We start from the raw sequence: 27,631 nt of genomic DNA, 5'->3' as shown, positions 1-27,631 counted from the left end.
ACTACTAGTTATTCTTTTTAATTGAATTTTATTACTTTATTTTAGGATGACGGCAAGACCAAGACAGTCGACGGAACGGGCAGCATCACAATTGGTGACCAGACGCATCCACTCAAATTCAAGTACACCCGCGACAGCCTAACAGCTGATAGCGACGGTGAAGATGGAAACACCATCAAGGTCAACGTAGGTTACGGCAAGAGTACTTTCGACGTCTACAGCAAGATGACAGCCACCGTTTTCCACATTAAGCGCACCTACTGCAAGGAAGCCGGCTCCGACTGTTCCAAGGCTGAGATCTTCTCCAAGGTCAAGAAGTACAGTCTGCAGGACTACGAGTATGAGTTCAACGTGAACCTGGATTTGAGCAAGATTTTCAAGACCACCGACGATCTGAGTGTAAAAATCACCACTAAGCGCAACGGATTCATTTTGGATCACAACTTTGAACTGCAGAGGAACCCCGAGAGCAAGATCAAGTACCACATCTTCATTCAGCCGAACCAGGCTGGTGAGTGATTTTAAATTTATTTATCTAGTTTTATTATTTGAGAATTCCATTCAGCTAATGGCAGAAGTTATAGTGAGGTCCACGTTATAATGGCAGTGGAGATAGGAGATCAACGTTGCCCTTGCCTCTGTCTTGTCAATGCCTTCTATAGACGATAGCTGATACAGGTTTATTGATGTAATATTAACTGTTCATTCTCATTTCAAATAATCAAATATATTAAGCAAGAAATTATATTTTTCAATGATTTCAAATTGAATTTTCATAATTGAAATATTTTGTTAATTAGTTATTAATCCTACATTGTTAAAACACGATCTGGTAACAGAGCAAAGTGAGAAAGAGGTAGCGCTATCCGCTTTGTTGAATGATAGACAAGGATAGCAATAACATTGCTAATCAAACACTGCCATTATAACGTGGACCTCACTATAGTTTTATTATTTGAGAATTCCATTCAGCCAATGTCAGAAGTTAAGATTGGTTGATTAAATCTCTTCCAAGGTTTCATCGACTTGTTAGAAAAAATGTATTTGGAATCCATGTAACAGTTTCAGGCCTGTATCTTTAGAATATTATTTATTTATCCATTTAGGGCTGGTTTCCGAGCTCGGGATTTAGCTAACTTCTAGACTTTAAACAGTTAGAGTCAGAAAACTGGCTTTCCGGAACGGGGCGTAATATAATAATACCTAATAATAATATCGTGTGACCTGGCTGGCTCAGGTCTGGTGTCAGAGTTTTCAGGTCGCAACTGATCAATTTCAGGGCCTCTGACATGACCTAACGACTGCTTTTTAGGCAGCCGGGACCGACGGCTTAACGTGTCCATCCGAAACAACGTTTCAAACTACGGGGCGTAGTTGTAGTCATAGTCGCAGTCAACGTTTTAATTAAATTTCGAAAAACTACAAAATTGAACACAAAATAAAATAAAGAGAAAATAGTGTAAAGTTTCAGCTATTATGAATTATTTAGGAATGTTTCATTTCGTCAATGAATAACGTTTCCAAATTATAGAAATGAGAAAATAAAGATTATCATAAAAACTGCGACTACGCCCCGTTTTGGAAAGCCAATTTTCTGACTCCAGCTGTTTAAAGTCTAGAAATTAGCTAAATATCGAGCTCGGATACCGGCACTCAGTGGTTCTGAACATGCCTAAAGCTGTAAGTCCACTCGTCTTCCATAATCATCATCATCCGTCTAATTACCCACGCACAGTCTAAAGCTCATGTGGTCATCAACCTAAAAAAATGAAAGAATCCAACAATATTACAATGCTAGAATATGTACAGTTCATAATATATATTCATTCTGCTCTCAGAAACTTCTCAAAGTTAGGCCAGGCGCACACCAGATAGTTAAGACAAGACAAGACAGGATTAGACACGTTTAGTCACAATACTTTATGCCGCAACTGACACTGATAGTCATTGCAAATATGTCAACTATGTGAAGTATTGTGACTAGTCTTGTCTTAACTAACCAGCCTTAGTTGAAAGCCTGTCTACTAACGTTGGAAACTCCTAACTTTCGAGAACAGATGTCATATTTACCCCCCGCCCCTTATCAGTATTATGGTATCAAACCAATACCTACTATTACTTCTAACAGTAGGTATTGAACAAACCCCTTCTACTAGAAACAGTTGATATTATTATAGCATATGTTTCAGTAATCAAAACACTTGATGCTGTTTTTATCAGTAAAATGTTTTAAACAAAAAGTCAACTATATTTTACCAAACCGTTTATTTTTCAAGTTTTAATGTAAACTTAAAAAGGAAGGATTATTTTTACCTCTTTGAAAGAATTCTAGTAAACCTAACGACAGAACTAATGTCAAGTCAATCAAGAACTTTTATAATCAACTATGTAAAATTCATGGATGGCAACTCGTCTTCAAATCAAACAAATTACAGTGATTTAAAATTTCCAATAATTCATGTTTAGATGATAAATATATGGTATCAGTTTCAATGTGACTTTATGATTTAAATTTATAGTGTGTGACTGAACTTTTAACTTTAACCGTTGTCGGTTATTTTAAAGACTAAACTGAGAAGCAAGTTTATGTGATTTAACTTAATTTATAAAAGACTGACTCAGCAAACTGAACTCTGAAACAAGTTTATGTGATTTACTTAATTTATAAAAGACTGACTCAGCAAACTGAACTCTGAAACAAGTTTATGTGATTTAACTTAATTTATAAAAGTCTGGACTCAGAAAACTGAACTAAGAAACAAGTTTATGTGATTTAACTTAATTCATAAAAGTCTGGACTCAGAAAACTGAACTAAGAAACAAGTTTATGTGATTTAACTTAATTTATAAAAGTCTGGACTCAGCAAACTGAACTAAAAAACAAGTTTATGTGATTTAACTTAATTCTATCAAAGACTGGACTCAGCAATACTTGAAACCCCTATTTTTCAAACCCTAAATTTTATTTATGAAAGCCATTCAAAGCTCTCATTTTTATATTGGATGGAAAAGACGTTCATAATCTGTGTTCTACTACAGTATGTTTTATCAACAAACTCCCAAATTCTTAGCAGCTACACCAGGCCTTTGTTAATGAACGGCATAGCGTTGAACAGTGAAAACATAAAATGGCCTTCCAAAGAATACATGGAGGAAGCAAAATTGTCCGGAAAATATATCGCAAAAAATATGATTCCCACAAGATTCCAAATGGATGACAGCAATGCCATAATAACGTACCCTCGATTCAGACCTGGAGTCCCGTTTTCATTGGGAATTTCAAATATCAAAACATTTCTGTCAGTTTGGCCTCTGTTGGAACCCTATCCTAATTGGGAAATGCATGAGGAGAATAGCACTGTGAAGATAGTGAATGCTCTAGATATATTCTTAGATTGTAACAAGGTGTTGTGGGTGTTAGATATTGGGGTGGTTGATACCTTGGAGACCCCCCGAAGGATTGGTAAGCCGAAAATTTTGGGAATAGATGTGACAACCGGGAAAAATGAACATATAATCGATGTAACACCCATGATGACTAAAGAGAGTCGGTTAGAGTTTATTACAGGTGAGTTTGGTCATGGAAGAGCGAGTATTTATGTTAGTGATGCTGGAGCTAGAGCGATAATCATGTATGATTTGAATGAGAAACTAGGTAGTCAAATTAAATTATCAGCGGAGCTAAGTTGCGGTGTACCCAGAAATTTACTTACATGATAAATGTGAGGAAATCGGTTTCCGAACACGAGTTGGTCTTAACCTACCTGGAAAGCCGAGATTTGTATTCGATTAAAACAAACGATTTGAAAGACTGTAACGAAACAGGTCCGGTACAGAATTTGGGTCACAAAAATTCGAAAGTTGTCCTGCTAGGTAACGATAACGGGCCGAATGTTTTTTTTAGATACCAAGGTGATAACACGATCTATAGATGGAGTACGTGGTCGTCTTTCAGCAGTGGGAACTTTGAGGTGATTGAGAATACGGGGACCCCCCGGGTTCAGACTTGTATAGCACCCGGGTTTGAAGATAGGGTATGGGTGTTGGAGTCCAATATACAGGATTATGTGTCGGGTGATATTGGGTGTTTTGGGACGTATAACTTGTTGAGGCCCCTGTATCAAGAAGGGGTGAAGTAGATGTGGTACCATTTATAATGATAAAATTTGATGAGATCATAATGGAAAAAGTAGCAATAAAATGCTTTTTAAAATGTATAATGTATTTTAATTCTTGTTTGAATTTGATCTTCTTTAGTTTGGTTGCACAAACTTTTAATTTTATTATATGACCCAAAATTATAATTGATCTTGCTTGGTGCAACCTAGTCTAATATTAATGTGTATTACAATGTAAATAACTATTGTTCATATTAAAATGTCAGCTTCTCTTGAACATGAGCGTTGTATTAGATAAATTGTTTTAAACTTGGATAATTTTTATTAGATCTTGCCTTGATGAATAGATTTCCATCTAATATTGACATAATGTCTGGATTCTCTGGAATCAATATTTTAGAAACTTTTAAGAAATATGACTGTTTGGTGAAGGAAACTATTCTTCAAGTCTCTATATCATAATCATTTAGTGGGTTTGTCTTTATTAAGTCACTTTTATTCCATGTGGAATAAATACCTATATATCACCTTTATAACAACACATAAAGTCCATTAAAAACTTTCATCACAAGGATTCAGTATGAAGGAGAATTAAAAAATCTTTTTAAATTAGTTTTTCCAAGACAGCTAGCTCACTTGACTGAGTGAGCGTAGCAAGTTCTTAATTCAGACTTAAGACTTCTTAGTTAGACTTTAGTTTAGACTTAAAGTTAGTTAAGTCATATTCTTAAAAGATAGTTAGATAAGTTCTTAATTTAGACTTCAGATAACTTCCAAACGCTTGGTCTGGGATTAAATTGAAATATTTCAATTGGAGAATGAATGTTGAATCTCTTATGCACACATTCTTATATTATTTCTCATCTTAATAAAAATGAGATCCCTCATAAATAAGGTAATAATGAATCATCTCCTTATCATTCTCTCAATTATAAACTTATTGTCGTCTTTGTGTCGTTAATCAATCATCTATAGTGAGGTCCACGTTATAATGGCAATTTAGAAACATAGGAGAACAACGTTCCCGATCCTTAGTCTTGTCAATGCCTTCTATAGACGGTAGCTGATACAGGTTTATTGATGTAATATTAACTGTTCATTCTCGTTTAAAATAATCAATTAATTATATTTTATTGAGCAATGAATTATATTTTTCAATAAATTCATAATGTACTTTCATAAATAAGATGAAAATATTTTGTTAATTATTAATTCTACATTGTTAAAAGACGATCTAGCAACAGAGCAGAGCAAGAAAGAGATAGCGCTATCCGTTTTGTTGAATGATAGACAAGGATAGCAATACCATTACTAATCAAACACTGTCGTTATAACGTGGATCTCACTATACCTATCATTCTCTCATTTATTTCAACCTTATTTTCCTCTGTTTTTGGTGTCATTCAAACCCTGAATTTTATATTTTTTCTCATACGGAAGGCTCCGCCCTTAATAAAGACAATCAATAATTTATTCACAAAATTATCAATTATCAATGTTGTCAGTCGTGGTCAAAATTGTCAATTATAATTTATGTCATCAATGAAATAATCTATATGATAATCTGAAAGAGAAAACTAAGCTTAGCTTGTTCTTTAGCTTCCTCTTTCAAATTTTAATGGTAATCATCTCACTATTCAATTATAACCTCATTTTCTCAATTATTATAATGATCTGTAATAATAGATATCATAATCTTGAAGAGGAGAACTGATCTTTGCTATAGTGAGGTCCACGTTATAATGGCAGTGTTTGATTATCAATGGTATTGCTATCCTTGTCTATTATTCAACAAAGCGGATAGCGCTATCTCTTCCTCGCTTTGCTCTGTTGCCAGATCCTCTTTTAGCAATGTAGAAATAATAATTAATTAACAAAATATCCCATCTTAATTATGAAAATTCATTATGAAACTATTGAAAAATATAATATCTTGCTTAATAAAATATAATTGATTTTTTTAAACGAGAATGAACAGTTAATATTACATCAATAAAGCAGTATTAGCTACCGTCTATAGAAGGCATTGACAAGACTGAGGATCGGGAACGTTGTTCTCCTATCTTTCTACATTTCCATTATAACGTGGACCTCACTATAGCTCTTCCAATTTTTACCTCCAAAAAATTCAAAACCAAATTATCAAAAGTTTAAAATTATCTCCATATCATTCACATTCTATCCAATCTTATCTCTTTCTCTTTTTTGTGATTCAGGTGCCGTCCTTACCCTTCCCAAGCGCACAGTGGCCGCCGAAGTGAAGTACGAACTGCCCAAGAGCCAAAAGAAGTTGGGCGTGGTTGTGCTGGAGGCATCACTCTGGTTGAACAAGGAGAAGGCACCGCAAGAGAAGACCTCTCTGTCGTTCCATGCCGATGTGGCCAAGAGCGGCGAGGGTGGATCGTTCAGTGGTGAACTCAAGGCTAGCCATCCTGCTCTAGGAAAGGTGAGTTAGGGGTTGAAATGAAAAAGGGTGGAAGTGTTGAGTTGAAATTTGAGTTTTAGGGAAAATTAGGTGAAAATAATTCTAAAAAAGTTGAGAGAAATTAATTTGAAATTTTCAATGGAAACTCTTAGAGGAAAAATATGTGAAACTGGGTAAGAAATATGTGATGGTAAATTAGAGAAACATGTAATGAAAATGAAATGTTTTGAAATGGGAAAAATTGTATTGAGAATGGAAAACAATATATGATATATCTCATGAAAAAAGGATAACTGAGGCAGAATAACTGTGTAAAACAGTAATTGAATGAAAAAGACTAAGAATTGTTAAAAACCACAGATTTATTGATACTTAGGACCGTTTGCACAGTGTAAGTTTAAGCTGAAGCTTAAACCAAATCTGGATTTTTTTTGGTTTAAACTAAAATTCCGTTTGCACAATATCAGTTTAAACTCTGTATTGAGTTTAAACTCTGGGAAAGTTTAAACCAAATAATTTGGATTAACTTAACATCTGTAAAGATTTGATGGGAAAATAGCTTATAGTAAATTATTTTTCGACGGTTGTTTTTAATGCTACTGTAGACGATAATAATATCTAAGTTTTAGTGAATCATTATTTGAATGTTAAAATAATTATAATGGAGGAATTGATGTAAGTTTTTAATGCGATTGATAAAGATGACTGAAGAAATTTTAAAACTAAGAAAAATTGGGCAAAAACGAATGATTTAGATTTCTGGGATGATAGAGAATTTTCTTAACGGTTTTGCTGAGTAAAGCAACTGCTAATCAAGTATTTGATTAGATAAACCACTTGATAGAAAATAGGACTATTTTTTACAATGGTCTTTGATTAGGAAACATATTTTTAATAACACAAAACTAAGATATTTTGCTTTCCAGAGATTCCCAATAAACGAGTAGTAGATTTAACAAAATCGCTTTTTCAAAAACATTTTAAAAAATATATTTTTTGGTGCCTACTGAATATAAGTTTGTATCTAATAGTAATATAGCATTTCATCATTTTTTGAAGAATTTCTTGATCGCTTTTCACTTTTATTACTGTACAGCTTACAGCTCTATGGATTTTGAACAAGGAAATAGTAGCTACTTAACCTCAATTTACTGATGGTTTGTAAACAAAATAACAAATTTCCTGTAAAAATCAGCCTTCCTGATATTATAAACGATGACATTCTATTACCAACTTAACGCTAAACTAGTTTAAATTAAACTGGATTAGTAAATGCACTGAGAAAACCGATTCAAGTTTAAACTTTCGGATTAACTTAAACTCGATTAACTTAATCGAGTTTAGCAATCTATACTGTGCAAACGGCCCTAAGAAAGACCGGTTTCGGTTATTACACCATTGTCATTACACCAAAAGTAAAACAGTAATAACTGAATAAAGCAGGATAATTAATTACAGAACTAGAAAAGGAGAGCGCTATCTGCTTTGTCGAATGATAGACAAGGATAGCAAGACGATTGTTAATCTAATACTGCCATTAAAATGTGGACCTCATATAGTAAGGCTTAGTCCAACTTATTAGGACTATTATAGAATACAAGGAGTAGGATAGGCAACCCGCCCAACACAAATCAGGGTAATTTCATAAGAGTTGAGACCTTGAGTGCCGGTTGCACAAAAACCAGTTAAATTTTAACCGTGATTAATTCCACGAGAGCCATCAGAAAAGCCGTCTTTTCAAAAACGCGTTCTCTGATTGGTTCTTGTAAAGTTAATCACGGTTAAAATTTAACCGGCTTTTGTGCCACCGTGCCTGAGACTTGGAAGACCTTAGGAGGAAAACATGAAAATAAAATCTTGTCTAAATACAGCATATTCTGGAGCGTTTGAGTTCTACTGATATCATGCTACTGTTCAATCCAATTGACTGTTTTCAATTGTTGATAACTTTTTGTTTCTGTTTCAGGACCTCGTGATTTCTGGACACACTACCATCTTCGACAACTGGAACAAGATTGTTGACGCCAAACTGGAAATCGACGTTTTCGCCAAGAAGGAGCAGAAGGTCACCGTCCACTACAAGACCGTCAAGTCCAAGGAGAAGGAATCGTTCAGCGCCCAGGACTCGTTCACTGTTAGAGGAGTAAGTCAAACGCAGTTACCGTGATCTATTTTCAACGCTAAACGACGATTAATTGAAGATATGATAACATTTTATTATGATATGTTTCATTTAGGTTTCAATTCAACAAATGATAAAACTCAATTCTAACCGAGATGGTAGATTAGAAGACCAAAACTTTTATGATAATTATTAATGTAGTAGTTCGAAAATATTGATAGCGCCTTATTCACCATCTATATATATCGCCAATCTGAGTTTACTTGAAAATATGGTCAGATTTATTTTAATGTGTTACAAACCTCGTTCCGACCAAAAGCTGACCAATCTCTATTTAAACCGAGATGGTGAATACTACCCTTATGCACCATATACGTTTGCCGCTAATCTACAATTACATGTAATTATGACCACATTTATCATAATGTGTTTCATTCCGGTTTTAAATCAACATCTGATCAAACTCCGTTGAAACCGAGTTGGTGCATGAGGCCCTCAGCAGACCAGGATTTTCGTGAAACTTATTAATAGAGTTTGAGAATAAAATGAGTTGAAATTGACATTCCCACTTTATTTTTGAGAGTTATAAGTTTTATTTTCTGCGACCAGTTGCACGAAATCAAATCAAATTTGTTTGGAATTTTCTGTGTAATGATGTAAGCATGTTCACCTTTATGATGGTACCAATTAACAAATCTGCTGATTAAGGGCACTATGCCACTATCTCTTACTCTCATAGTATTTCTCTTTTTAAAAATGTACAGTATATTAATAACTAGTAGTTCTCTGAACAGTAGACCTCACGCAGTATTCTCATCCAACCTGATTGAAATTATACACCTTATGGAAATACAGCAATAGACTGGCTTCTCCACACATCTGTGTAATCACTTGTCAGCTGATTTATGATGAATAATTCTATAGTCTGATTTTTACTCTAATATTAGCGTATGAAAGAGGCTCCTTTTTTATATTATCCTTGAAATGAAAAATTTCCAAAAACCTTGTATATACGTCGACGCGCAATTCAAAAAGGAACATACCTGTCAAATTTCATGAAAATCTATTACCGTGTTTCGCCGAAAATGCGCAACATATAAACATTCAAACATTAAGAGAAGTGCCAAACCGTCGAGTTGAATCTTAGACCTCACTTCGCTCGGTCAATAATCTTTGTAGATTGAGTTGAAACGCTAAGTTTCAGGATTTGTTATCATTGTAATCAATCATTCCCCCTGCATCAAGTCCTTGATAATCTAATTTCTATCCAATTATCTTCATATTTCATAATTTCAACTACCTTATGAGAACACAGGAAATATTCTATTGGAATCACTTTGTTTTAATTTTCTTATAGCAGGTTTTTGAAAATTAATTTTTCAGAGATTGCTTGATTGGATTGTGTTCGTTTTTGCAGTTGATCGAATTCGACTGCAAGAGAGTGATTGCTTCGACCAAGTCGTCGCAACTGAAGTACGACTTTGTCTGCTCGTATGTGGACAGTGAGAAGACCAAGAGAGAGGCTTCCACCAAGATTGAAGTCAACCCCACTGGAGTTATCTACAGTGTAAGTATCACTTGAGAGTAATTGGTAAAGATTAATTCAATTCAAATATTTTTATTCAACAAATGTACAGATACATTGAATAACGTCATATATAATAAAATATCAAAACACTTAGAGACAGTCTATAAGAAATTCAATACAATCAAATCTGTAAAAATTCTTCGAATGAATATAAGGACAATCCTATCAGATATTTCTTCAGCTTAGCTCTAAAAATTACTTGGCAATATCTGTTGATTTCTAAACAAGCCAGAAGACAAAACTATTAATTCTGAGATATAGAATTCAAATACTTCAATAAAAGGAATTTTAATGATCCTATTACTGACATGCTTTTCAAGGATAAAGAGTCAAGAACTCTTCCATACGACGTTTTGTATAGTTGAGAAGATGATATTGTGGTAATTATTCATATTGAATAAAAAAGTTAAAGAAATTGTCAAAAACCACAGATTTATTGATACTTAGAAAGACCGGTTTCGGTTATTACACCATTGTCAATCTCTGATAAACTAAAACTAAATACAAGAGCAGCAGAATTTATACTATTAGGCGAGTACTGCTATTGGTCAAGGATAAAACATATCATTTTTCATTGAACAAGAAATTCAAGAGTCCAATTTTCTATCATTACTTTTTTGTAATCAGCACAATCAATGTGAACTCCAATGTGTACGTTCTGTGTACAGTAAATTATTCCAGTTCCAATCGTAATTGTTCCATCACGTGACTAGTGCAAAATGTTCCCATGGAACGCCATTTCAAAATCGTTGGTTCAAGCTTTTGGCGCGCACATATAAAAGTTGATTTACACTAAAATGTGTCGTTTACTAGCTGCGTGAATGAAGAAAGGCTGTTTTACAAACTCACCGTCTAGAAAAGTGTGCATTTCTTTCATTCCACTACTCTCAAATTTTCTATTGAGAAAAATTCATTTAACGAATGGTTATCAAACATAATTTTGTTTGTTATGTATTCTATGGCTATGCTATGGTAAACAAACTATCAGCGCATGCGCAGCAGCAGAGAAGCAAGCAGACTACAAAATTCAATCGACCAATGAGAGCTCGGATAGTTGGAACTGTACCTCGTTGGAACAATTTACCACGTTTCGACTGTGGGGAAGGAACTTGGAGCTGGAACTGGTTTCTGGTACAGAATCTGTCAAAATTCTTTCCATGGTACGCGGAACTTTTTACCTGGTAAATTGTGAATCGGACAATTTACCACATTCTATGTACACAGAACGGGCCCAATGATAATTTTAAAACAATCTTTCTCAAATGGCTTAATTCAATTTCATCGTCTAGATATTTTATGTAGTAGTTTCACTTGTTTATTGTCTCTGTGTTAATAATACAATACGAATTTCTATAATATTCTACAGATTTTATCAGGTTACAACTGTAATTTTGTGTGCTATTTTAGGTGAAAATCCCAGACCACACCCTGGCCAGCATGGTGGTGAAGAGGAAATCAAGCGGAAACGACTACACTTACACCGGCGAATACGAATTCCTCGGCCAGAAGTACTCTGAAAGCGTCGAAATCAAGAACCACAACACGCTCAAGTACTACTTCATCTTCGACAAGAGTGAGTTTCACCAACTTTCATTTCAAGGAGACATATCAACCTGTTGTTTTAATAAATAAATCAACTCATTCCTTGAAATAAATAAATAAGGGTCGCTTTCTTGAATAAAGCTGAACTTGAATTCTATAGTGAGGTCCACGTTATAATGGCAGTGGAGAAAGATAGAAGAACAACGTTGCCGATCCTCTGTCTAGTCATTGCCTTCTATAGACGGTAGCTGATACAGGTTTATTGATGTAATATTAACTGTTCATTGTCGTTTAAAATAATCAATTATATTTTATTAAGCAAGAAAATATATTTTTCAATAATTTCATAATGAATTTTCATAATTGAGTTGAAATATTTTGAAAGAATAAGACGTTGATATTGTCAATACCACTTTAAAAGTAAGACCACTTCATAGTTGTGGTGTTTTACCACTTATTCTTTCAATTATGGAGAAATAACACAACATCTCATACCATTCAATCAAATTATTAAAATATTCTATTAATTAATTTTTAATTCTATATTTTTAAAAGACGATCTGGCATCAGAGAAAAGTGAGAAAGATACAGCGCTATCTGGTTTGTTGAATGATAGACAAGGATAGCAATACCATTGCTAATCAAACACTGCCATTATATCGTGGACCTCACTATACCAAAATATTCTATCCCAATTATGAAAATGTATTATTGAATCATGAGAAAATATAATATTTTCTTGATAAATGAAATAAGATTGATTGTTTTAAACAAGAATGAATATTATATTAAATAATTTACCGATATCTGCTATCCTCTATAGAAGGCAGTGGCAATACAGAGAATCAGTAACGCTGATCTAATAGAGTAGTAGGGAGATTCCAAAATATGTTATACATTGTATTTCATATACCGATATTAGCTATCCTCTATAGAAGGCAGTGACAAGGCAGAGAATCAGTAACGCTGATCCACTAGTCTCGTAGGGGGATACCAAAATATGTTGCATATTGTATTTCATATTCGTGTATCATGTTTTTGGAAAATAAAATTGAATTAAATACTATCTTTCTCCACTGCCACATTATAACGTGAACCTCACTATAAATTAATGATACTCATTCGTTTATTGCCTTATTATTGAGCTGTCTTATTCATCACCATTTGGAAGAAAAATAGCACAAGGACTACCTTATTATTTTATCTTTCGATGTTATTACATTAGTGTCATTTGCATTGTAAATAAATAAATAAATTTATGAAATGTGTTTTGATACGTGGCTACAATGATTCTGATTGAATTTCAGCCGGCAAGAACAAGAAATTCGAGGCAGAGTTGGGCTATGCTATGGGACAAATTGCCGAGTTCAAGAACTCGTTCGCTGGAAAGGAGTTGGGTCATCTGCAGGTGTCTCTCAACGAGGGTGACTTCTTGAAGTCCAAGTACAACTACAACACTAACAACCTTAAGGAGTTCGTTGTAAGTAGACAACACTTCAAATCCTTGATGAAATATAAAACTATTTCTGGTGTATTTCTGTAAAATAATTAAAATCAAATCCTATCCTTCATACTTTTTGTGTAGTTGAGAAGTTGATATTGTGGTAATTATTCATATTGAATGAAAAAGACTAAGCAATTGTCAAAAAACCACTGATTTATTGATAATTAGAAAGACTCTGATAAAGTTTATCAGACATTGACAATGGTGTAATACCCGAAACCGGTCTTTCTAATTATCAATAAATCAGTGGTTTTTTGACAATTTCTTAGTCTTCATACTTTTTTGTAGATTAGCTTTTATTAAATCATCAGTAACTAAAGTTATTAACCCTTCATTAATTCAAATTATTTTTTATACAAATTGTCATTATTTTTTCATTGTCATAATTCTTCATTGTCTGGATTTACTATTTCAGTTCTTGGGATTTCATGAGAGTATTTTGTAAGGAATGTTTTAAAAATACTGTCCTGTATTATACTAATATTATATTAAATTTCTATTACTTATTTTCTAGATATCATCAAGGTTTCAATGAGATCACATTCTATAATTAATTTGTCAAACAATGCTACTATTGACTACAATATTGGTTTAATTTTTTCATCACTATTCAACCATGAGGTATATAAGGGGTTGGCATCAAATACAATTTCTCATAATTTAAATTATAAAATTTTCCTTTTTTCAATCCAGAGTCTGTCAATATATCAAGTATGTCAAGTCCGTCTCATAAGAGAGGCTTTTTTCTTTTAATTATGTGAATAAAGCTATATTATTATTCATCCATATTCATATATGATGATTTGATTTGGAGTTGGGAACTATCAATTAATATTAATTTCCTCTGTTACTTCTGGCTTTTCATTAATTTTTATGTAATCAATCATGTACGAATAACATCAGTCATCCATTTCTTACTATGTATTCTAATATGATACTACCATTTATTTTTATATTTTCAATTATTGTCTTGGAAGCCTCTTATGTTGAAATATATTCCTCTTGCCATTGGCTATTGACTCTCGCATAAAGGCGGATCCTTCAACATATTAGTGTGTCTTTTCATATATTTCTAGAATGTCCACTTTACTTCTATGTGGTAGTATTTGTAATAATTCACTGTAAAAATAAATAAATAATAATATAAATCTTGTTTTCCACTATACTCTGTCCAAACTGCTATGAGCGCTGAAAGATTAAATCGACCCTCGCTCCCCCACGCGTAGGCACACATGCCCGGCCTACCTGCGCCATTGATATACTATGTATACTACGTAGTATACAGGTAGGCAGACCGTCCCTTTACTCACACACACAAAAGGAGACTTCGCTTGTGTGTGTCAGTAGTAGGAGGGTCGGTCTAATCCTTCAGAGCTCATGCCTATTTGGACAGAGTATAAGTTATATGTTTTACTTTCATGTGGTATTCATTTGTATAATAATTCACTAAAAATCTTGTTTTCTACTGTAAATTTTAAGAACAATTCCATGAATTATTTTGTGATTTTCAGGGTTTCATCCGCGAAGACTACGTGGCTAACGTGAAGAAGTTCTCGAAGATATTCCAGACGGCCATCGAGAAATCGGGCAAGGAAATTGTGCACAAAATCGAGGTGGTCCAGAAGGCCCTTCCCGACTTTGCGCCGGTTGTCAAGAAGTACACCGAGGAGATAAAGGCACTCAGAGAGGAAGTCGTCAACGAAAAGAGCATTCAGGAGGCTGCTGATTACATGTGAGTAACTGGAACGGTTATTCAGTAACAGCTATCTGAGTAACTGTAACTGATCGAATAACTTCCACTCTGGTTACTTTTGTAACAGTATCTCAGTATCAGAATAGAGGAAAGATAGCTTAAGATAGCTCATGGTATAGGGCGTTTATGTTCCAAATTTTACTGTTAACTCAATGTAATAATAGTTCAAGTAGAGTTAAACGCTTTTCGTGAAGCTATGTGACGCTCATAGTGTCTCATACAGTGCCGTTCTTATATTATCACCCGGCCTAAACAGTAATAATAGACAGTGGTCGACAGTGATTGGCTTAAGTTAACAAGAAATCAGATTGAAATTTGAAACATAAACGTATAAACGATCTATTCCATGGGATATCTTCTTATGCTATCTCTCCTCTATGCTGTAACTGATCAATTAACTGATACAGTATATCGGTATCAGTGAAGTTCATACATTTTTTATCCAATCATGATTCTCATACTTAAATCACGACATAACAGTCTGCTTTTTACAAGGCTATTAGGGTAACCGTCCACTGGAACCGTATTCAACCGATCCGTTCGGCCGTTGGATCGGACGAATCTGCCGGCCGTTAATTCGGCCGAATATGGTCGTCCATTGGAACCGTTTACGTCAGTCTAATTCAGAAGTTGGCTGGTTGCCAATTATTGATTCAACTACTATCATAGCAAAAAAAAACCATAAACAATGATTGAGATTTTGAAAATTGAACTAATAAATATCCACTAAATTAGTTATTCATTACAATAATCTTTCCTTCAGATCTTATTTGATGTTTAGCAATCTTTGTCCACAGATTCCTTTGAACATCACGACGATGTTCTGTCTTGCATATCCCATAATGGATCATGCTCTTGAACCAAACTTATCAATATAATTGTCCATAGTTACAACTTCATAAAGAAGATCAACTTCAAAAAACAAAAACAAACAAGATTGTGAAAAAATTTTAGGTTAGGAACATTTTGCTGTCTCAGCCGGATAGAGCCGGAAAATCCCATTCAATTCGGATCGCAAAATTGATCGGCCGGAGACGGCCGTATGAACCTGTTGCAATGGACGAGCATCTATTCCTTTCTTTGTTGGGGGATCGGTAGTTTTTGGCCAATGCTAGTTCGGACGAAATCGGTTCCAGTGGACGGCCCAACTTAGCTTCTACTCATGTTTGTGGAGCGCTTTCGGTATTTGTTTGTTTGTTTATTTGGAAGTGATCATTGACAAGCAGTTCGTAATGGAAAGAAACATTGAAGAGCATAAGTCTTACTTAACGAGAAGACCAATACAGAAATACTAGAAAGAAAGCAATAAAGGTTACCAGTAACTCCATTTAATTAAACTTTCAATTGACCCTAGTGAAACAAATGAAAAATACCATTGTTTTTATGTGTACGGTACTTAGTCTATGGGTAAACTGATATAATATCAAGTCAGTTTCATATACTGTCTCAATTATACATAATAACATCCTTTTCAATTTCGTGTTACAGCAAGGGAGTCCTAAGCGTAGTCCTGGAACAGTTTGTGGTTATCCTTGAGGAGGTTGCGAAGGTGACCGAATCCTTGTTGGCCGTCTTCAACGAAGCTGCCACCAAGTTGAAGGATGCCCTGAAACGAGTCATGCCAATCCTCAGCGACAGCTATGAGAAAATCACTAAGATCTTCATCAATGTGCTCGAGGAGTACCTGAAATTCTCTGTGGAGGTTAGTTGAATTTTTTTCCAGCAATTTGTTCCATTAGATCTATACATTGAGGAATATAATGGAATAGAGTAGTGTATCTTTAAAGATATTGATCAATAAATTGGAATTTTAGGCGTGAGCCTGTGGTACTTTTCTGTAGGTTGTGTAATTCTGAATGATTAAATAAATAAATAAAATTAATTTACATTACAGAACCAGGTTTCATGGTAACTGATGATTTCAGATGAAGATGTGGTAGGTGTTACCATGAAACCAGGTTCTGTAATATTTACAGATTAATTAATGTAATTAATTTACATTGCAGAACCAGGTTTCATGGTAACACCTACCTAATCTTCATCTGAAATCATCAGTTACCATGAAACCTGGTTCTGTAATGTAAATTAATTACATTAATTAATCTGTAAATATTACAGAACCAGGTTTCATGGTAACACCTACCTAATCTTCATCTGAAATCATCAGTTACCATGAAACCTGGTTCTGTAATGTAAATTAATTACATTAATTAATCTGTAAATATTACAGAACCTGGTTTCATGGTAACACCTACCACATCTTCATCTGAAATCATCAGTTACCATGAAACCTGGTTCTGTAATGTAAATTAATTTTGAGCAAAAATAGTGTTATAGACAACACCAACGTATTTTTCTTTCAATGCTCTGTGATGAATTTTAAAATGAGTAAAGTATTGTTTTATTTGTGCAGGTGATCAGCTACGCCCTGGACAAGATCAAGGAACACGAGGAAGAAATCCAGGTGATCGTCTCGGCTGTGACCGAGTTCGCCTCAGAAATCGGTCAGCTTGCCGCCAAGGCTTTCGTGCAGATCAAGGCCCAAGTCAAGGACTTTGTCGAGCTGTTCGTCGAACAGGTTAAGGCGCTCCCGGTGTTCGCCATGATTAAGGAGAAGTACGAAGACCTCTCCAAGAACGGAATCCCTGAAGAGTTCTGGACCGAGTACCATGACGCTGTAAACCAGATCAAGGAGATCGCTCCCACTACGGAATTGGGTCAGTTCTTGACTACTGCTGCCACCTATATCGAGAAGCTGTTGAGGAACGAGAAGGTGGACAACTTTGAGACGTTGAAGACACTCTACAAGGAGTTTGTGGCTGCGATTAACTCAGTGGTCGCCTATGTACAGAACCACATCCCACAAGATCGTCTCGTGAAACCGGTATTCACATACATTCCTCTCCCTGTAGTTTCCATGAAGATCCCCAAGGGCGCCCTGAGGTTGAGCCCCCTCAACTGGCTGCGTTCCCCAGATATACCGTCGATTGCTGAAGTTTTCTACACCTACAAACCATCTTTGAACCCCCATAATTACATCCCTCCGTTCTCGGGTCGTGCCTACCTGGTGGGAGGTACTGATTTCTTCACCTTCGACAAGTCTCATGTGCAGTTCAAGGGTGACGGCCACTATGTGTTGGCCCAGGACTTTGTTGATGGCAACTTCACGATTTCGGCCAAGATCAAGGGTGGAAAGCTGGAGGGTGTGGTGCTGAGCGATAGGGTGGACAGTGTTGAGCTGACTAACAAGGAGACGGTGAGTTGTTTGTTCAAAATTTGTGTTTTGTTTATTCGTTGGAAAATAATATATTCCCACCAATATTTATCATATTTGTTTCGGGTTGTGTGACAGAGAAGACGTAGGGTTGAGTGGCAGAGAAAACCTAGAGTCTCAACTCCGCCCTTAATAAAGGCAATTATTCAATTCAATTCAATAATACAATATATATATAGAGTGTTCACTGGAAGAATAATGCTTTTTGAAAGAACTATAACTTTTCAATATTGAACGAAAATAATTTAATGTTTCTTTAAACTCTATTGCTATATCGCTGTTATTCTTTAATCACTTTAACTTAACTTTTCAAATATTGAACGAAAATAATTTAATGTTTCTTTAAACTCTATTGCTCTATCGCTGTTATTCTTTAACCACTTTAACCTAACTTTTCAAATATTGAACGAAAATAATTTAATGTTTCTTTAAACTCTATTGCTCTATCGCTGTTATTCTTTAATCACTTTAACTTAACTTTTCAAATATTGAACGAAAATAATTTAATGTTTCTTTAAACTCTATTGCTCTATCTCTGTTATTCTTTAACCACTTTAACTTAACTTTTCAAATATTGAACGAAAATAATTTAATGTTTCTTTAAACTCTATTGCTCTATCTCTGTTATTCTTTAACCACTTTAACCTAACTTTTCAAATATTGAACGAAAATAATTTAATGTTTCTTTAAACTCTATTGCTCTATCGCTGTTATTCTTTAACCACTTTAACTTAACTTTTCAAATATTGAACGAAAATAATTTAATGTTTCTTCAAACTCTATTGCTCTATCGCTGTTATTCTTTAATCACTTTAACTTAACTTTTCAAATATTGAACAAAAATAATTTAATGTTTCTTTAAACTCTATTGCTCTATCTCTGTTATTCTTTAACCACTTTAACCTAACTTTTCAAATATTGAACAAAAATAATTTAATGTTCTTTAAACTCTATTGCTATATCGCTGTTATTCTTTAATCACTTTAACTTAACTTTTCAAATATTGAACGAAAATAATTTAATGTTTCTTAAACTCTATTGCTCTATTGCTGTTATTCTTTAATCACTTTAACTTAACTATTCAAATATTGAACGAAAATAATTTAATGTTCTTTAAACTCTATTGCTATATCGCTGTTATTCTTTAACCACTTTAACCTAACTTTTCAAATATTGAACGAGAATAATTTAATGTTTCTTTAAACTCAATTGCTCTATCGCTGTTATTCTTTAATCATAGAAAAATATAGTTTCTTGACAAATAAAATATAATTAATTATTTTCAAAATGAATGAGCAGTTGATATTACATCAGATATACTGGTATCGGCCATCCCAGAGGCAGTGGCAAGGCGGAGAATCGACAAAGCTGTTCCCCCATCTTTCTTCACTGTCATTATATTGTGTACCTCACTTATAGCTCTATATGCTCGTTTGGTCTGAGCCCAACAATTTATTCATCCACTCATATCATTGTCATGAGAATGTAAAATATAAAAGTTAAATATAAGAGTAGAATAGAATAGCTCAGCCTTTGATAAATACAGTATAATAGTAGAATATAATATACAAGGAATAGAATATACAAGGAAATCTGTATGTTAGCAATGTTTCATAACTTTAATGAAGCCTATGAAAAGTGTTGGCATGTTTCTAAATTGATTGTGTTTTGTTTGTAATGCAACAGGTAAGCTGGCCACTCAGACAGGTGAGTTTGTGAATGCCTACTCTCTGGATGGTGGAAAGGTGAGCGTAGCCGATGTCGCCGACACACCCAACCCAACCTGCACTGCCTTCTTCGGTGGAGATTCCTCCCTCAGGTAAGGGGTTCTATCGATTTTCGTACATTCAATTAATCTTTATCAAGATGTTCTATTTATTCTTTGTTGGATATTATTCATTCTTCATTGGAATTTATCTATGCTACATCGAGCTCTATTCTTTTTTTAAAATTCAAACTCTCCATTCAAATAATTAAATAAATTCGTTATTATTATTAAACGAAAATTCAAATTAGATGTTATAATTCACCCCGAAGACTTCTGCTACTGCAAATATTGACAACAGGGTAAACAGCTAGATGGAAATTCGATGAGCGCTACTATTCGAAAATTATTTCCCAGCCCGGGAACTGACAAATAATTTTTGAATAGTAGCGCTCATCGAATTTCCATCTAGCTGTTTACCCTGTTGTCAATATTTGAAGTAGCAGAAGTCTTCGGGGTGAATCACAGCATTTATTTGGGTTTTCGTTTAATAATAATTAGGTCATTGGCATTTGAATGATTGCAATATCTCAGTAATTGCCATCTGTATAATAAATTATTTCTTATTTCTGGAGCAAGTGGTTAAACTTAAGGCTCAACTCACACTTACACGACTCAGGTCGAGAAGAGACTTGACTCTAGTCGAGAGCATGTGTTTCCAAATGGTGACGTCGCGGAGACTAGAATCGACTGGTCACCATTTTGTAACACATGCTCTCGACTAGAGTCGAGTCTCTTCTCGACCTGAGTCGCGTAAGTGTGAGTTGAGCCTTACAGTAGGCTACTTTCTTCATCTCCGGTCAAACGAATCTTCAAAGCAATTTTATTATTTCTATAACGTTTAGAAACATCATATGCTTGGCGTGGCTGAGGGAGGGCGATTGGGGCATAGGATGAGGAGGTGTGTGTGTGTGTGTGTGTGTTGTGTGTGTGTGTGTGGTGTGTGTGTGTGTGTGTGTGTGTGTGTGTGTGTGTGTGTGTGTGTGTGTGTGTGTGTGTGTGAGTGTGTGTGTGTGTGTGTTTGCGTGAAATTTTATTGTTTCTTGCTTGAAAAAACTTTTTTTCTAAAACTCTATTTTCTAACTTTTTTTTCAGTCTAAAATATATTTTACCAAATTAAATGAAATTGTTTCTTTTTCAATTATTGATTTATATATTCATATTTTTTTATCATATTACTTATTATTCTATCTAAGAGATTATTTCCTTATGTTGTGATGTAGATGCATTAGAATTGTATAGGAGGGTTAAGTGGGAAAGAGGGCCGGCTGCGCCCTAACTTCGTCCTCCAGGTTAAAATAAAGGTAGCCTATCTATTTATCTATCTTCACATTTGCATGTTTATGACATTTCCTCTAGCTGATTATTGATTTAGTTCAAAACTTGAAATTATTTATTCTGATTGGTAATGTTTTGCAGCGACTGTTACCCGTACGTGCGTCCTGCGTCGTTCAAGAAGGCATGCAACTTTGTGACGTCATCGGGTGGAGATGCCTGTGATGTGGCCTATGCCTACCATGCTGCCTGCCACGATGCCAACTCCAAGGTCGCCGTGCCTGATCAGTGCAGTGAGTATATTCTAAATTATTATAATATTTATCTGGACTTAGGTCTGATGGTTCAAACAGTGGTCAATGCTGTCAAAGCAGTACACTGGAAATTTATTTGCAAAATCATCTGGAAATATTGAGGTTCACGTTATAATGGCAGTGTTTGATTAGCAATGGTATTGTTATCCTTGTCTATCATTCAACAAAGCGGATAGCGCTATCTCTTTCTCGCTTTGCTCTGTTGGAAAATCGTCTTTTAATAATGTAGAATCAACAATTAATTAAAAAACTATTTCATCTTAATTATGAAAATTCATTATGAAATTATTGAAAAATATTATTTATTGCTTGATAAAATATAATTGAAGGGGTTAGAATACAAGGGGTCCGAGTGACATATTGTTAGTTTCGAGAAAATTGAGACTAAAGTTTAGGCTACTTACATTAATTAATTCTTCATTCATGAAATGAATATAAAAATGATATTCACCTATTCCTATAACTATTCAGTATACTTTTACCAAATCAAACGTACAGTTTCATGTCTCAAATTGCTCTCCTTTCTCAATTATCAGCTAAATAGTGATAAGAAGTATCACTTGTACCCCTTGTTTACCAAACAAAACTCTATTATCTAGCTACACATAAATCTATCAAATTTACCAGCAATTGAACAATGATTAATGACCTCATTGCAATATTATCTGATTCGCTAATTGGTTCTTGAGGTAACATGGCTTAATCAAGGTTAAATTTAATTAACGAGCAACAGTTAAACTGTAAACAAGGGATCCAAGTCACTTGAACCCCTTGTTTAATCAAATAAACAGCTGTTTGAAAATGTAGTTTGAAAATCTTACACCAGTTGTCGGCACTGATTAGACTTACACTTATACCTCTTGTATACTAGATTTTTACCACTTTCAGCTATCGATTTCTGAAGCTAACTCAAAAAAAATGAAAAATGTCACTTGGACCCCTTGTATTCTGACCCCCTCAATTGATTATTTTAAACGAGAATGAACCGTTAATATTACATCAATAAACCTTTATCAGCTACCGTCTATAGAAAAGGCTTTGACAAGACAGAGGTTCGGCAACGTTGTTCTCCTATCTTTTTCCACTGCCATTATAACGTGGACCTTACTATAGTAGTTCTCATTCGTGAAGCTATGTGACGCTGGTAGTCTCTCATACGGTGCCGTTCTTACACTCTCACCCCAACAAAACAGTATTATAATAGACAGTAGCCGGCTTGAGTTACAAAACACCGGCTTGAAATTTGAAACATATACTACCTATACCGTGGGATATCTTCTTATGCTATCTTTTCTCTATGCTATTAGTTCTAAACCGTATTTTGTGTCGCAATGAACTACAATGTAGGCTTGAAAACTATCTCCAAAGATGATTTGTGTAGGAAAATAACATGACGGGTTCTCTTCTCTGCCCATGATTATTAACGTGTTCTAAATGTCTCGTTGGAGTAAATTGCAAGTTTCGTTCGAGTGCTTTTCTTTTCTGCTCATGATTATTAACGTGTTCTAAGGGCCGGTTTCCGAGCTCGGGATTTAGCTAAGTTCTAGATGAAGTCAGAAAATTGGCTTTACGAAACGGGGCGTAGTCGTAGTTTTTATGATAATTTTTATTTCCTTATTTCTATAATTGGAAACGTTTTTCCTCAACAAAATAAACATTCCTAGATAATTAAAAATAGCTGAAACTTTACAATATTTTCTCTTCATTTTATTTTGTGTTCAATTTTCTGGTTTTTTTCTGAATTTGATTTAAATTTGGACTGCGACTACGCCCCGTTTCGGAAAGCCAATTTTCTGACTCCAGCTGTTCAATGTCCAGAACTTGGCTAAATCCCGAGCTCGGAAACCGGCTCTGAATGTCTTGTTGCAGTAAAATGTAAGTTTCGTTCGAAGTTTTTTTCTTTTCTGCCAATGGTTATTGACATTCAATGAATTTTGTGTTGCAGTGAAATGCAAGTTTCGTTCAAAGGTTTTCCTTTTCTGCCCATGGTTATTAAAATTCAATGAATTTTGTGTTGCAGTGAAATGCAAGTTTCGTTCACAGGTTTCTCTTTTCTGACCATGGTTATTGACATTTTGTGTTGCAGTGAAATGCAAGGTTGGTGGAAAGACCATCTCCGCAGAACATCAGGAGACGGCAACCGTGACTGTACCCTCTACGTCGGCCGACATTGTGTTGGTTGTACAACAGGTCGAGCAGAACGAGGAGGTGTTTAACAAGCTGGTTGTGCCCCTGGTCGCATCTCTCAAGAAGGACTTCAAGGATAAGGGAATTACGTGAGTTTCCTACCTTTTACACATGTCATTCTAAGAAATTGTCCTCCAGAAATAAGCAGACATGCAGTACGTTCTGTATCTCAATTCAACAAAAAAACTGTTGCAAATTGGTTGACTGATCTTAGCTAGGGCGACTGCTTCGTTCAATGCATTGTAGTTTTCACAACTCTTCTCTTCTAGTATTTTTCTTTATTTTTATTATTTTCCCCCTGTTTTATATTTTTCCTTCTCTCTCTTGCTCTTGTAACGCTTCTATTTATTCATTTAATCATTCAGAATTACACAACTTACAGAAAAGTACCACAGGCTTATAAGCACAAAACTGTTCCAATTCTAATGTATACAACAGTCCACATATAGATAGGTTATGTGTCACTTCAGAATTCTTCAATTAGACACTAAATTTACAATATTCAAAACACAAAAAAATTATTTTTAATTTTAAAAAATACTTCTAAATTGAATTAAATTAATTACAAATAGTTGGAAAATTCCAAACTTTGAAAAAAACTATTAAATTTATTACTTGCGTCTCAACTCATGTGACCATGTGTGCGTATGAATATGAATGCTAATTAGTCTCTTTCTTGATTCTCTCATCAGAAAATGTGTATGTATAATTTACTCCTGCATACTTCAGCCTTATTTTTCTTTCATCAGCATCAATTAAAGCAACTCTCAAGCTTCTGTTAATAGCATAATTGCTTAGTATCTATCAAACGTTCTACTATAGCCTATTATTCTTGGTGTATTTTATTATTTATACTAGTAGTTCTGTGAACAGTAGACCTCACGCAGTATTCTCATCCACAAGTACCTGATTGAAACTATAGACCTTATGGAAATACAGCAATAGACTGGCTTCTCCACACATCTGTGTAATCACTTGTCAGCTGATTTATGATGAATAATATTCTATAGTCTGATTCTTACTCTAATATTGGCGTATGAAAGAGGCTCTTTTTCCTTTTATCCTTGAAATGCAAAATTTCCAAAAACCTTGTATATACGTCGACGCGCAATTTAAAAAGGAACATACCTGTCAAAGTTCATGAAAATCTATTACCGCGTTTCACCGTAAATGCGCAACATGTAAACATTTAAACAAACCGTCGACTTGAATCTTAGACCTCACTTCGTTCGGTCAATTAATTAATTTTAATTCAATAACTTACTGAAGTAAATTCATTCGATTTGTGATCTAAAGTTTATGCAACTTGAAAGACCAATCAATCAGTGCTTTTCTTTGACTCCTTGATTTGATTGGTATAGCACGCTTCAGACATGAATGAAAGCTTGAAGACTAGAGACCAATCAAACTCTTTTTTTTTTGCTAAAACTTTTTTTACCTTGATAAAGATTATTCAATGTAAATTTGTCAAAATAATAAGTAATTATTATGAAAACACTGGGATGTTGTTAATATTATTATATTTTTTTATTTTTCTTGGGCATAAGGGGATTGCAACTGCTAGTTTATAATAAGTTTCAATTGCAAGGAATATGACGATTTACTTTGTACATTTCTACCCAACAGAAACATTTTATAAATGCTTTTAAATGGTCTACTTTAAACTGTCAGAATTTTCATAAATAACACGATGCTGTTTCTCATTCAGCTACCAATGATGACTGTTTGAAGTTAATATCAGTATAGACAAAAACTGTTTCTCACCTAGGTATATACCTGTAACATGCAGTAATTGATATATCATTTTTTAATTCACTGTTTCTTACAGCAATTTCACAGATAATTTTCCATAGATGATGTGTTCAAGAAATTGATTTATTTTTGCAGCGATGTGCACTTCTCACTGATCGGCTAGTTATGACATACCTATGTATGTTATATACAGTCAACTGATAATAATGTGAAATATTTCTTCTATGTTTGGTTTTGAAGCATCCAAATTTAAAAATCTACTTTGTGAGAATGATTATTTGAAAACTTTATGAAGTGAACAACTGCAAGACTTGACCTATTTCCGACTATATGTAACCTTATCCAAATTTAGGAAAGGTATAGCACAAGGTTACCTAATTTTTTTCTCTCCCTATCATTTTCATGATGTACTTATTGTATGAATCAATAAAGAATATACATTTAATTTCAAATATACATTTCAATTTCAAATATATCTTTCAACTGTTTCCTGAATGATTTCATAAATCGACAGCTTCATATTTTCGACCGATGAAGTTTTCAATGAATTGTTTTTAATTTTTTTAGTGACGTACACTTCTCTCTGATTGGCTTCGGAGCGCCGGGCATGCAATGGCCGCAGCACTACACCACCAACGGCAAAATCGACTTCTCCGGCAAGAGCAGCATCTACTTCTCCAAGAAGGACTCTGCTCCCAAGGAGGCCACAGCTGACGAACACGACAAGTACATGCAGAAGTTGAAGGCTTTCAAGCACAATCTGGAGCTGGAGTTCGGTGAGTTTAAATTCACAATATTGTTATTATGAATTTCATGGAAACTATGATGATTTTATTCGCCAAATTCAATAGAAAGGAATATTATCTTCTATAGATTGGTTTTGGTTTTGAAGCATATAAATTTTAAAATCTCAAGGATTGAAAATTATGTGAGGTGAAGAAAAACAAGACTCAACTTTTTTCGGTCTATGTATAAATCTTATCTTAATTTGGGAGAGGAATAGCACAGGGTAACCTTTTTTCTCTCTATCATTTTGATGATGTACTCTTATTGTATGAATAAAGAAATGAATTATTACTCCATAGTACATGTGGAATAACTTGGCATATCCAGAAAATATTTATATGTAATATTCTCGTTCTTGGTAAGGGCTACTTGAGTCTACATAAAAATTGAAAACCAGAGCACCCTGTTTAAACTTCATTTTATTTCTCACAACATTCTTCAACTATCAATGACATTTTTAAGTCAGTGGACAAAATAAATAACTCTATACAAAAATACTTCCTCTAATTTCTGATTCATGATCATGCGATTGTAAATTGGATTTGAATAAGAAGATGTACAATTTAATGAATGTTATTAATTGTTTATTTGCTTGTTCTTAAAGCTTCTCAGAGACTTGTGGCAAATCATCTGATATTTGCCACCTGTGATTAACAACCTGTTTTCAACTTGTATTAGTTTGTTTATTAATTTTATCAGTTTATTTAATATTTTCTCAGTTCAATTATGTCATCTCTACATTGAAACATCTAATCATTCATCCAGTTTTATTTAACCTATTTTATCATAGGAAATCCACAAACCAAATTTCCCATAGACTCTTAATAGAGTATAGGAATTGTCGAAATTTATAACACATGCGTTAGGTAACACAAAAAAAAGAAGAAACAAAAATCACACAAAGAAACCCTCTCTACACACAAACCCTTCTGTGGTATAGAATACTTCAACCATTAAGAAGCTTTTCAACCTCCTCCCAGAAACATTGATATCTTTACAATTTTTAAAATGAGTAGGAAGCTGTCTGATAAATTTAAGGCCCATATGTTGGTTTTTCTCTAAAAGGGCTGTTCTGTGATACAGTGAAGCATAGTCTCCTCCATTTCTTGTATTGCATCCATGTGAATCAGCATTTCTAGCCATAGTTTTTCTCCTAGCATGCATAATGACCTCAGAGATAGAGGGAACGGTTAGTATGCCTAGTTCTTTGAAATGGTTCCTACAAT

General features: G+C 34.3%; 1 protein-coding gene across 1 annotated transcript in view; it reads left to right on the top strand.

The window, feature by feature from the left end:
• Nucleotides 1-27,631, top strand: part of LOC111049867 (apolipophorins) — a 110,969-nt gene that overhangs the window by 66,747 nt on the left and 16,591 nt on the right. Inside the window, exons 30-42 of the mRNA XM_039431347.1 lie at nucleotides 46-511; nucleotides 6,335-6,564; nucleotides 8,510-8,686; nucleotides 10,083-10,232; nucleotides 11,661-11,826; nucleotides 13,103-13,275; nucleotides 14,811-15,031; nucleotides 16,541-16,754; nucleotides 17,466-18,398; nucleotides 19,994-20,145; nucleotides 21,511-21,659; nucleotides 23,767-23,956; nucleotides 26,187-26,395. Of these exons, the coding sequence (XP_039287281.1) occupies nucleotides 46-511; nucleotides 6,335-6,564; nucleotides 8,510-8,686; nucleotides 10,083-10,232; nucleotides 11,661-11,826; nucleotides 13,103-13,275; nucleotides 14,811-15,031; nucleotides 16,541-16,754; nucleotides 17,466-18,398; nucleotides 19,994-20,145; nucleotides 21,511-21,659; nucleotides 23,767-23,956; nucleotides 26,187-26,395 (3,430 nt within the window). The remainder of the gene's footprint in view (nucleotides 1-45; nucleotides 512-6,334; nucleotides 6,565-8,509; nucleotides 8,687-10,082; nucleotides 10,233-11,660; nucleotides 11,827-13,102; nucleotides 13,276-14,810; nucleotides 15,032-16,540; nucleotides 16,755-17,465; nucleotides 18,399-19,993; nucleotides 20,146-21,510; nucleotides 21,660-23,766; nucleotides 23,957-26,186; nucleotides 26,396-27,631) is intronic.

Source organism: Nilaparvata lugens, chromosome 6, assembly GCF_014356525.2.
Source record: "Nilaparvata lugens isolate BPH chromosome 6, ASM1435652v1, whole genome shotgun sequence".
Taxonomy (NCBI): Eukaryota; Metazoa; Arthropoda; class Insecta; order Hemiptera; family Delphacidae; genus Nilaparvata; species Nilaparvata lugens.
This window is presented reverse-complemented; position numbering and strand designations above follow the sequence as displayed.